The 12,595-nt window shown below is 44.0% G+C and overlaps 1 protein-coding gene across 1 annotated transcript in view; it reads left to right on the forward strand.

The window, feature by feature from the left end:
• Ttl (tubulin tyrosine ligase) overlaps positions 1-12,595 on the forward strand; it is a 29,961-nt gene that overhangs the window by 4,098 nt on the left and 13,268 nt on the right. Inside the window, exon 3 of the mRNA XM_051144596.1 lies at positions 8,210-8,442. Within this exon, the coding sequence (XP_051000553.1) occupies positions 8,210-8,442 (233 nt within the window). The remainder of the gene's footprint in view (positions 1-8,209; positions 8,443-12,595) is intronic.

Below are 12,595 nucleotides of genomic sequence, written 5' to 3' on the forward strand. Positions count from 1 at the left end.
TTCTGGCCTGCAGGTGTACATGCAGGCAGAGCACTGTATACATAATAATAAATAAATAAATCTTTAAAAAAAAAAAAAAAAGAAAAAGGGATTTACAGTTCCATCTCAGGGATCACAAAGAGATCAACGACAGGTTTTTACAGTTCATAATCTCAGGGATCACATTGAAATAAAATATCCTGCAACATTTGCCCTTGCCCATCTCTGAGCCATCGAGGTATGGCTAGGTATCTCAAGCTCAGTATTACAAGGTAGAATTGAGTAGTATACAGTGTCTGAGATCCAGAGTCAACAGCTTGGGGTTAACTTCAGCTCTTTGAAGCATCTGATTAGTGGGCAGGTCTTTTCATCCATCTAAGCCCCAATACCTGATTCATAAAGCAATTAGGAGGATTAACCCAAGTGACCTATATGAGTGGACGCAGCACAAAGACCAGGTACCTTGTGGGTGCTAATGCTTTAACTTTCTCTCTGCACGTGCAACAGTAGTAATGACCTGACTGCAACTATCACCATCATTTTCATATGGAAGCTCTCAGTCTGGTCCCTAAGATCAGGATTATAGTAGGCCTCCTGGATTCTTTCTCTGCAGTTCATAAGCATGTGTGACTAGTCAAATAGCCTTCAGGTAAAGAGCCACTAACACTAGGACTTTGGATTCAATGCAAAAAAAAAAAAAAAAAAAAAAATTGTTCTTTTACTTGCTAATATGGCTGGGTGCTTCTGGAAGCATCTTTGTTTTTTGTTTTTTGTTTTTTTTTATGTGCTGGTTGTGGTATCTCTCCTGCTTCTCTGGGATGGGTTTTTATGATTTAGCAGCAATTCCTAAACAAGAGCGAGGCTTCCTGAAGTCTTTGTTGATGTATTCTTTCTGTGTTTAGAAATGTAAGTAGCCAGGGCTGGAGAGGTGGCTCAGTAGTTAAGAGCACACGTACTGCTCTTCCAGACGACCTGGGTTCCAATTCCAGGCATGTGACACAGCTCACAACTGCCTCTGACCAGCTCCAGGGCATCTGACAGCCATATCAGGCCACCGTGGGCAGCCACACTCATTTGAATGTGAGCATACCCACACAGAGACATAATGACAAAAGTAGAATTTTGCTTTTATAAGTAGGAAGCAGAGGATGCTATAAAAATAACAGTGCTTTGCATGTGTGCTTATTCAGCAGCTGTAGTGAGTCAGAGAGAACACTGGGCTGGAGTCATGACCAGTTGTTCTATTACCTTGGACAGCACCACATTGACTCCCAGTGTCCCATTTGCAAAATGGGTTTAGACGGGGTGGGCCAAAGACTGGGTATTTTCACCCAGTCTTTGACCCACAGTAATGTGGGACACTATCTGCAATGGCATCTTATAAATGGTGACATGACTGTTGTGTGCTGGGTGACTGTTGTCACCACCAGCAGCAGCTTCCATTGTCCTGTAAGTGTTCCGCAGGGCGCTGTGGCAGTTTCAGGAGGCGCTGGCTCCCTTTTGCCCTGTGTGTCTCCTCTGTGATTGTATATGGCTTAAAGGGACCCTTGAGAGTTAGAAATGTAACCGCCCTCATTTTGTGGATTACAGTGGCACCCGAGGTGTGGGGGAGCCAGCTGTGCATTCCAAAGCCACAGCGGTTCATGTTGAGCCAGGACTGTACGGAGCAGTAGGACCAGCATGCTTGAGAGGGCTCCCCGGAGCCTTGACGGGGTTCTGTACTGGACCCTGGGCAACCTGATCTTTCTTCCTGTCACTTCGCGGAGTACCAGAAACTCATGGAGAGCCCGTGGCCACAGCCGCAGAGCACTTAAAGGACTTTTATCGCCTGGTAGGGCTTTCATTTTTCTCTTCTGAGCATTACTCCCTTGCAGGTGTGCATAAACCTGCAGTTGTGCACTTGCCACTCAAACTTAAAGGAAGAAATGCAAAGGACTTTCTGGGAGCTGAGCCCTTGGCTCTGGATTGCTAGTTAGGGCTTCCAGACCTAGGTCATCTTACAAACCAGCACTGCCCAACAGAAATAGGATGCTCGCCACATGTGTAATTTTAGACCTAAAACAGTAAGCGCAAAGAGCAGGGTGTCACCAAGTCAGTCCATTTTATTTAAACAGACACATCCAAAATATGGGTGTGCTGGAAAGTTTTACGTTAACGCAACATAAGCTAGAGTTATCTGAGAGGCGGAAAACTCAATGGAGAAAATGCCTCCATAAATTCTAGCTGTAAGGCATTTTCTTAATTAGTGGTTGGTTGGGGAAGAGCCCAGCCCATTGTGGGTGGTGCCATCCCTGGCCTGGCGGTCCTGGGTTCTGTAAGAAATCAGGCTGAGCAAAGCCATAAGGAGCAGGCCAGTAAGTAGCTCCCCTCCGCAGCCTCTGCATCAGCTCCTGCCTCCAGGTTCCTGCCCTGCTTGAGTTCCTGCCCTCACTGCTTTTGATGATGGACTGTTCTTTGGAACTGTGAGTGAAGCAAACCCTTCCCTCCCATGAGGCTTTTGCTTATGACGTTTTATCACAGTAATAGTCACCCCAATTAAGACAATGGGAGGAAGGGTATAGTTTATTGGTAGAACACTTCCTTTCAGTGTGCAAAGCTTCCCGTTCCATCCCCAGTATGACAAAAAGTAGCCCAGCAAAAACCTCTACACCTAAAATATATTGTCTTTTTGAAATGCTATTAATATAAAAACAAATTATACTGGGGTTTTTTTTTCATTGAGTCTTCAAAATCTGATGTGTATTTTAAATATGTAGCATGCCTTAGTTCAGAGATTACATTTTCACTGGAAATCCTTTAGGATTTTAGAATTTAGACTTTGTAAAACTGTGAGTGAAAGCCGGACGTGGTGGCGCACACCTTTAGTCCCAGCACTTGGGAGGCAGAGGCAGATAGACCGCTGTGAGTTCGAGGCCAAGGCTAACACAGAGAAACCCTGTCTTGAAAAACCAAAGCCAAACCAAACTGTGGGTGAAAATAGGGCTGGGGATGTGGCTCACCTACTAGGCACAACAGAATCCCAACGAGGCCAGCCTGGGTTACATGAGACTGACACACACACACACACACACACACACACACACACACACACACACACACCAAACAAAAAAGATTTCTGTACCCAAATTATTCCAACATATGTAAAGTTTTTTTTTAAATAATTGGATCATCAATCGAACCTTTCCTTTAAAACTCATATGCACATTGGCAAAGTGGATTCACTTTTTGAGAAAGATTGATTTGAGCTTGAAGCAAAAACTTAAAAATTTATGTCCACACTAAATTCCAACTATGTGTCAGCTCTTTTTGTTTGTTTGGTTTTTGTTTTGTTTTGTTTTTCGAGACATGGTTTCTCCGTATAGCCCTAGCTTCCTGGACTCTTTCTGTAGATCAGGCTGGCCTTGAACTCACACCTGCCTCTGCCTCCCGAGTGCTGGGATTAAAGGTGTGCACTACCATACCTGGCTCTCATCTCTTTATCTTAATATTGGATTTAAAGGGGGGTATTGAACATACTGAAAAGTAACTTTATAGTTACTTTTGATGTCTTTTCAGTTCTTTTAGTTTATTTAGCCAACATTTACAACATCATTACAAATAAATCTTCTGCATTTTGTTACATGATAAAAATATGTAAAATCATGATTGCTAATGTGTTATGAAATTGGAACACAAATTATCATACATGTTTGGGTAGATCATAAAGTCCTTTTTCCCCCTTTGCGCTGTAAATTTAGCCCATGTGGGTTTAATAGGAATATATGTGAGATTTTGTAAAACATTGCCATTTAAAAATCTATGAATACTGATGAAATAATGGTTTACTGGGTGAAAATAATAACTTGGCAAGTATTTCTACTTCAGAATATGTGAATTGGAGCTAATACAGAAAAATGCTTTCATCTCTCCATCAGAGAGCATCAGCAGAAGACACTCACCAACTTCATTGTCTTCTGTTGGAATTTTTTTTTTTTCTTTTTTTCTGTTTCCTGAATTGGTGATTAGTCAGGGCATGACGTTTGCAAGTGTATACTAAGCCATTTGGGCAGCTGCAGCCATTATACTTTTTATAGAGTGGGCCTCAGAAAACTGAGAAAACAAATGTTTCCAGTTCCCATCATCAGGTGCAGGGAAGCAACTGTTTCCAGTATGTGCCACATGGTGCAATGGAGTGAGAAGGGAAATGTTAGCTTCCCAGCAGATCCACAGTTAACCAACCACATTGAAGCTCTGTCTGTTATGACAGAGAGGAATTCTGTACATGTAAACGATAATCTTTGACAGATGAGAAATATTAAAAGATGCCTACACCGTGAGTTCAGCATTGTTTAGGCCAGCATTTTTCAACCTGTGGGTCTCAATCCCCCGGGGAGTCGCATATCAGAAATCCTGCATGTCAGCTAATGCAGATATCTAAGGAACGGTATTGAAGGATTGCAGCGTTAAGAAGGTTGAGGATCACTGGCTCAGGCTGAACTTGGACACTGTTTTTCCATATGAGCTTCCCCAAAGCATTAACTGGGTGGCATCTGCTTATGGCATTACTTAGCCAAGGCTAAGGAAAACTTTAATATTTTTAATTTCTTCAATTCATTTTGGATGTTAGAGTTTGTAGCCAATGGCTACATGGGGCTTAACTATAAAACTTGAGAAATATCTGTCTTGGTTAGGGTTGCTATTGCTGTGATGAAACACCATGACCAAAAGCAACTTGGAGGGGAAAGGGTTTGCTTGGCTTATGTTTCCACCTTCCACTTCCTAGTCCATCATAGAAGAAAGTCAGGATAGAAACCCGAACAGGGCGGAGACCTGGAGGCAGGAGCTGATGCAGAGGCCATAGAGGGGGCTGCTTATGGGCTTGCTCCTCATGGCTTGCTCAGCCTGCTTTTTATATAGAGCCCAACACCACCCGCCCAGTAGTGGCACCACCCACGTGGGCTCTCAGATGACACTAGCTTGTGTCCAGTTGACATAAAATTCACCAGCACAATATCTTTTCAGGTTTTTTTTTTTCCTTAAAATAATTTATTTTATCATCTGTTCATGTAAAATGCCTTTCTTTTTGTGTAATAGCTTTTTTTTTTTTTTTTTTTTTTTTAACAACAGACTGAAGTTAAAGGTTTAGGTTCTGTTAAAAAGTTGTTGGCAGGCCAGAGTTTGTGTGGCTCAGATATAGATGGCTTTCCTGGATGTGGGAGTCCCTGGGTTCTGTCCTCTGCACTGGAAGGGGGAAATTATTTACGAATGTTTTTGTTCAAGGATTGGAGAGATGCTTCAGTGGTTAAGAGTGCACACTATCCTTCCAGGGGATGTAAGTTAGCTTGCCAGCACCCACAGGGGCAGCTCACGGCCACTCTAAGCTTCACCTCTAGGAGATCCTGTGCCCTACACCAGCACATGCACTCACATGTGCACAGACAGACAGACAGACAGACAGACACACACACAGATACACTTAAATATAGTAAATAAATATTTTTAAAAGAATGTTTTGCTTAGGTATTTATGATCTCAACCACTAATATCATTGGTTCTTTCTTGACTGTGGAGGAAAAACTGCTTATCAAATAATCTTTGCTGAAAATGTTGCCTTTACCAGACAGACTGCTTTTGCATTTTTCTGTGCTTTGACCAGAGCAGTTAACACTGATTGTGAATTTGTGGCATATCTTTTCTAGTTATTTCTCTTACTTATTCATTTTTCTTTTTACTCTCCAGGACATTTTCTTGGCTTCCATGTTTCTCTTTCAATTTTTTAATAGTACACCTTTGTTTTATATTTTTAAATTGCCAATGTTCACATTGTAATAATAATAATAATTATTATTATTATTATGTGAATGAGTGTTTGCCCTGCATGGTATATATATCGAATGCATGCAGTACCCAAGGAGACCAAAAGAGAGTGTCAGATCCCTGGAACTGGAGTTCTAGATGGTTCTGAGCCACCATGTGGGTACTGAGAACTGAACCCAGGTCCTCTGCAAGAGCAGCCACTGCTCTTAACCACTGAGCCATCTTTCCATCACCAATATTTATTTTTTACACTAGAGAAATATTCACATCCTGCCTTAGATGCCACTCATGGTGTATCTTGCTAGCTCTGCTCGCTGTATAATGAGCACATAACATTTCATCTGTGCATAGAAAAAAGCATTGCTTGAGCTGAATTAATCCGTTGTCCCTAGATAGAACAGTGGTGCTTTTGTGTGCACGCCTAGAAACAGCACCGGGGTGTGACCTAAATGTAGTGATACAGTAAAAACGGAAATGCCATCCTGCTAAATCAATAAAGTTGTACTTACTGGAAAAATGTTATTACAGTGGTTTCTTGATTAAATTTGGATATAGTTTACAGTTTACTTCCTGAATCTTACCATTATTCAAATGCTCAATGGTTGCACGTGACCCGTGATGACCTTATGGGACAGTAGTGCAGAGCTGGACGTGCAGGGAGCTAGAAGTTTGCGGATTTATACTTCTTAGTCTCTTTGGCCCAAAGAAACTTTCAAATCCTGCTTGTTGTTAAAATGGTTTTATTCCAATTGTATGAATGTGTGAGTGTGCACGAGTGTGCGTGTGAATGTGTGCATGTGTGATTGTGTGAGTATGTGCACATGCTTGTGTGTTGCTGATGAGTATGTGTATTGAGGCCAAAGAATAACGTAGATACCGTCCACCTTTTAAAAAAAAATTTTTTTTTCTGGATGTGGAGGCAGACACCTTTAATCCCAGTACTTCAGAGGCAGAGCCAGGTGGATCTGTGAGTTCAAGGCCAGCCTTGTCTACAGAGCAAGTTCTAGGACAGCCAGGGCTACACAGAGAAACGCTGTCTTAATTTTTTTTTTGGACAGTAAGCTAAGCTGGCTGGCCAGCAAGCCCCAGGGACTGTGTGTCTGCCACTCCCCCAGCTCTGTGGTCACAAGTGTACATCACAGCATACTGCTGCCTGCACAGCAAGCTCTTTCCCAGCTGAGCCATCTCCCCAGCCATTTCATTTTAAATCTTAGTTTAAAACGATGTTGTTGTTTTTGCTATTTGCTCAACTGGGTTTTACAGAGAAATCTTAATTTAGGACTCACATGAGCAGTTCTGTTCTAGACAGGAGAGGGAGGGGCAGCTTCCGGGAGGCCTGTGTGACAGAAGACCTGGTGTGGTGGGAAGCCGTTGTATTTATGTGCCATGCCCCGGGCCTGACCTTATCTTCTGTGGTGTCTGTCATTCTGGGAGGCAGAAGGCATTTCCTGTGGTCTGTTCCCGCCCTGTGCCCCACTGGAAGAGTTCTTTCTTTTCTGTCATGAAACAACTTGAGCTAAAATCAAGATATAAAGGACTTAAAAATAGTGTCTGAATGATTTAGATTGAATAGCTAAGTACACTAAGAAGTTTCCTCTAATTTTTTTCCAACTAGACCAAGATACTATTTTTGCTAGTTACTCAGATTGTTTTTCTTTTTTTTACTTTTTCCCCAGTGTACACTAGGTAGGTCTTGTACTGTAGAGATCCACCTGCTTCTGCCTCTCAATTAAAGGTCTGCCCCCTTTTTTATTTGGATCTAGCTGCTATAACATATTGGTTGAAGGGTGTCAGCTTAGGGTTATGTAGAGTTTTTTAAATAGAGATACATTTAAAAAGAGTTGATTCTGAGCCTTGTAAATTTTGTGGTTGCTGGTTTGTTGTTGGTTTTCATCCAGGGTCTCTTACAGTTCATGTTGGTCTCCAGACTTGGAACTTTTTCTTTTCTTTTTTCTTTTTTTTTTAAAGATTTATTTATTATGTATATAGTGCACATTAAATCACATTATAGATGGTTGTGAGCCACCATGTGGTTACTGGGAGTTGAACTCAGGACCTCTGGAAGAGCAGTCAGTGCTCTTAACCGCTGAGCCATCTCTCCAGCCCCTAGACCTGGAACTTCTGACCCTTCTTCTTCTACCCCTCAAATACTCGGATTACAGGCATGCACCACCAAGTCTGGCTTATGTGGTGCTGAGCATGGCGCAGGGCCCTACACTCTCAGTCCACCACGAGCCTTTGAATACACCAGGGCATGGCTTTGGACTCAAACCAGACAGCGTGGTGCATTAGAGGCCTGTTCTTGGAGGATCAGAGTGAAAAGAAACCAGACTGGGTCTTAGCTTCTAGAAAAAGCTTTGGGGGAAAGCAGTGACCTTTCTGAGAAAGGTGACAGCTCACTAGGAACAGAGCCTGACCTTCTGTCATCTGCTAGGCTAGTCAAGACCAGTCCAGAGCTGTCTGAGTCCTGCACGTGGTTCCCAGAATCCTATGTGATCTATCCAAATAACCTCAAGACACCAGTCGCTCCAGCGCAGAATGGCATCCAGCTTCCGGTCAGTAATTCCAGGACAGATGAGAGGGGATTCTTCCTGGCTTCTTATAACAGGAAGAAAGAGGATGGGGAAGGCAACGTTTGGATTGCAAAGTCGTCTGCTGGTGCCAAAGGTAAGTTGCCATGGTTGCTCTCTCCGTCACTTGTAGGATCCTCTTGAGCGTTGTTCAGTGACACATTAGGTTTCAGTGATGCTCCGATTCTTTGTTTGGAGGGCGGAGCGTGTAGACGTGGAGGTCAGAGCACTCCCTTCGGGAGTTGGTCTCTCCTTCCGCTGTGTGGGACCCAGGGGTTGAACTCAGATCATTAGGCTTGGCAGCAAGCGCCTTTACCTACCGAGCCATTTCACCAGCACTTAACTGGTATATTTAGATGAATGACTCCTCTCGGAACCATCAAATTCAGAAGACCATGTCCAGTTTTTTTTGTTGTTGTTGTTTTTTTTTTTTTTTTTTTTTTTGAGATAGGTTCTCATGTAGCTTAGGTTGGCCTTAAACTCTCTAAGTAGCCAAGGATGACCTGGGCTGCTGACCTTTCTCTGTCCATCCACCTGAGTGCTAGAATTCCAGGCGTGCATTCTCATGCTTGGTGTTACTAGGTTCTAGGCCAATACTCTACCTACTGAGCTTTAGCCGCAGCCCTTTAAAGACCTTTTGTAGTCTCCCAACATTTATTACCCGAGTCTTCTCTTTAAGCTCTGGATTCACCGGTACCCTCACCGTCTCCAAAAGGCTTTTCAAACTCAGAGTGTCTGGCACAGAACTTTCCATATCCTTTGTACTTGTAAAGCCCTGCGGCTCCTCCATCACATTTCCTGTCTAGTGTATGATCCCACTGTTCACACAGTCTCAGAAGCTCCAAATCTCGGATTCCTCCTTTTTTTCTTCCCCCCACAATCTTTATGAAATACATTAATGTCTTGTCAGGGCTACCTTCAAAATATGTTCTTATATTTCTACCACTCTTAGTCACAGCCACCATTCTCTCTAGCCAGTTGCTGCAATGTGACTCTCAGCCAGCTCTCATCTGGCCAGACAGAGTGATGACTTAAAACCACAAATTTGATTGTGTTACTTCCTGATGCGTTTAAGATGGCTCCAGAGTCCTGATAGGACTCCACCCCACTGGACACTTCCCGGTAGCTCTGAAACCAGCTCCTATTCTTGGCCTCGCTCACTCTGCTGTAGACATAGAGGCTGCCTTGGATCCCTCAAATAGATAAATTTGCTTCTGTACCTGGGATATGTCTCCATCGGCTCAGACATTGCCTTGTCAGAGAGGGCTCTTCTGGTCTAGAATGGCCCCCGTGCCCGTTGCTTTCTGTATTTTTAACCTGGACATATCATGCCTTCTGGCACTTTTCCTCCATGTAGTGTAAGCCCCATGTAAACACGGACTTTACGTCTTGTTTGCTTCTGTGCCTTCCACACAGGCATTCAATACATGTGTGGGATGGATGCCTAGAGAGGGTGAAGGCTCCTAACATCAACTCAGGCCCCTAATATGATGAGCACACAGTCTCCCCTATAACTGCTGTCGTGCGCTCTTTTTAAAACCATCGCGTCTTGAATTTACTTCTTTCATTGTTTGGAAGACCGCCTGGCCACTGTTGCTCATTTCTGTGCCCGGTCCATTGGACCTCAAAGTCTTTCCCACCAATCACAGGACAGGAAGGCTTTACTGGGAATCTCCTGAAAACGGGCGAAGTGAACCCTTGCCATAAGCCGGGGCCTCACCTGCTTCACTTCTCTCTCGTAACTCCACCTTAAGTATTTACTATAGTTTGGTTCTGTTGGTAAATCAGGGACTTAGAGGAGAGATGGGCATCTATGGCACTCTAGAATGTGGCCCAGGAGTCAGGATGATGCCATTGGGAGGACATCATTGGTCCTCGGGTTCCACTAAGACAGCACAGAGGAGGCACCAAGCAGCAGGAAGGGGTGAAGGGGAATAACAACATTTTGAAGACTTTTGTTTTAAGGGTTGAGATGAGTGGTGTTTCTTAGCATTTAGCAGGGTAGGGACCACAAAATGAAATGAATAGAAAAACACATGGCTTTTATGCTTGGTAAACAAGTATTATGTATTATGTATACCTACTGCATACTTGGTATAGTTGACTCAGAGTTCAAAATATATCCAGCGTCTTTCATCGCCATCAAGATCCACCTCTGTACTGGGCCACTTCACCTCTGATAGGGAGCCCCATTCCTTTCCTCTCTCCTGAATCATTGTCCCCAGTCTGTATGCACTCAGTGTATATATCCTGTTAAGATAAAAGCAGACCATGCCACATCTGTACCCTACACAGTCTCCGAATGCCAGGATGGCAGCTGGTACCTCACAGCTTTAGCATATAGACTGAGTGAATGAATGAATGAATGAATGGGGATTCAGGATTAGAAGAGACAGATATGATCTTGTAGCCCCCATAGACCCACAACCTAGCCATGGAGGTAGTGCCAACTAACACAGGGGAGAGGCAAATAGATGTATTTTTATTTGTATTTTTTTACTTTTTTTTTTTTTTTTTAAAGATTTATTTATTTATTATGTATACAGTACTCTGCCTGCACATACACCCTGCAGGCCAGAAGAGGGCATCAGGTCACATTATAGATTGTTGTGAGCCACCATGTGGTTGCTGGGAATTGAACTCAGGACCTTTGGAGGAGCAGTCACTGCTCTTAACCTCTGAGCCATTCTCCAGCCCAGATGTATTTTTATAACTAACCTTTTAAATGTATATGGGTTCTGCCTATGTGTATGTCTGTGCACCATAAACATGAAGTGCCTGAGAAGGCATGGGATCCCCTGAAACCCAAGCTCCAGGAGGTTGTGAGCTGCCATGTGGGCACTGGGAATCGAAACTCAGTCCTTGGAAGAGCAGCCTGTGCTCTAACCACTGACCCATCTGTCCAGCTCTTATTTTTATAACTTTTAAAAACTACTGTCACATGGTAAATGTAACAAGCAAAGAAAAATGGAAGAGTTACCATCTTAACTCATAATGTAATCGCTTTTACATTTCTTCATAAATAACCACGACCCATTGAGCGTGTGTGTGTGTGTGTGTGTGTGTGTGTGTGTGTGTGTGTGTGTGTGTGTTGACTCAGTAAGCCAGAGGAGCTGGAAGGATTATGAACAAGGTGAAGACAGGCCGTGTCATGAGCTGTAGAACTCAGCAGAGGAAGTATGTCTGGTTCGCCTAAACTGGTCTGCAGGGTTCCTGGGATCCAGTTAAGAGCACAGCAGGGTTTCCCCACACATGTAAAGCTTCTAAAATCCATATGAAAGAGCACAGGCCATAGAGTGTGTTCCGTGATCTTGAAAGGATAAAGTGGACTTCCTCACTCTGCTCAGTGGGTACTGTCACGGCACACTGCATCGCCGGGGCACCGCAGTAAGGCTGAGGGACTGAAGCGTAAATCCACAAGACTGGATCAAAACCTCAAAAGTAGATCCGCTCATGCGTGTCCACCTGGCTTTTGACAGCTGCAAAAGGCGTTTCTTTTCCTGTTGCTATGATAAAATGTCCTGACAACGCGCCTTAAGGAAGGAAGCAAGCGTTCATTTTAGCTCACGATTCAAGGTACAGACCATTGTGGCCAGGACGTAAGGAGAGCAGGAGCTTGAAGCCGCGGCCATATTGCCTCTGCGGGCTGATGAAGAGAGCAGTGTGTACCTGCAGCTCAGTTCCCATTTCCACCTAGACAGTCCTGGACCCCCTGCCCAGGAAATGGCCCCACCCACAGTTAAGGCGGGCCCGCCCACTTCAGATAATGTATTCCAGGTGATTCCCCTGCAAGGGGTGCCCAGAGGCCCTGCTTCCCAAGTGATTCTACAGCTCATCAGAGCGACAACACTAGCAAAGAGAGAAGTGGCTGGGGTGGCTCGTGTGGGTCAGGCTCACATGTGCAAGCATGAAGATCAGAGTTCAGATCCCCAGCGCCCATGTAAAGGCCAGGTGGGGCATGTCAGCTCTCCTGCCTGGCAGGCAGTAACAAGGGCTTCCCGGAGCTTGTTGGCTAGCCAGACTGGCCACAATGGCAAGCTCTGGCTTCAGAGAGAGACCCCTCTAAATATGTAAAGTCAAGCAGAGCAGTTTGAGAAAGACACCAGACATCAACCCCAGGCCCCCCGAGACACATGCACATAACATGTGTGTACTGACATGCACACATGAACCCTCTCATACAGAAGCAGTCACACATACATGTACATTGTATACTCATCCATATGTAAACAGAAGTATAAACATGTCAA

This window comes from Acomys russatus, chromosome 4, assembly GCF_903995435.1.
Source record: "Acomys russatus chromosome 4, mAcoRus1.1, whole genome shotgun sequence".
NCBI classification, from domain to species: domain Eukaryota; kingdom Metazoa; phylum Chordata; class Mammalia; order Rodentia; family Muridae; genus Acomys; species Acomys russatus.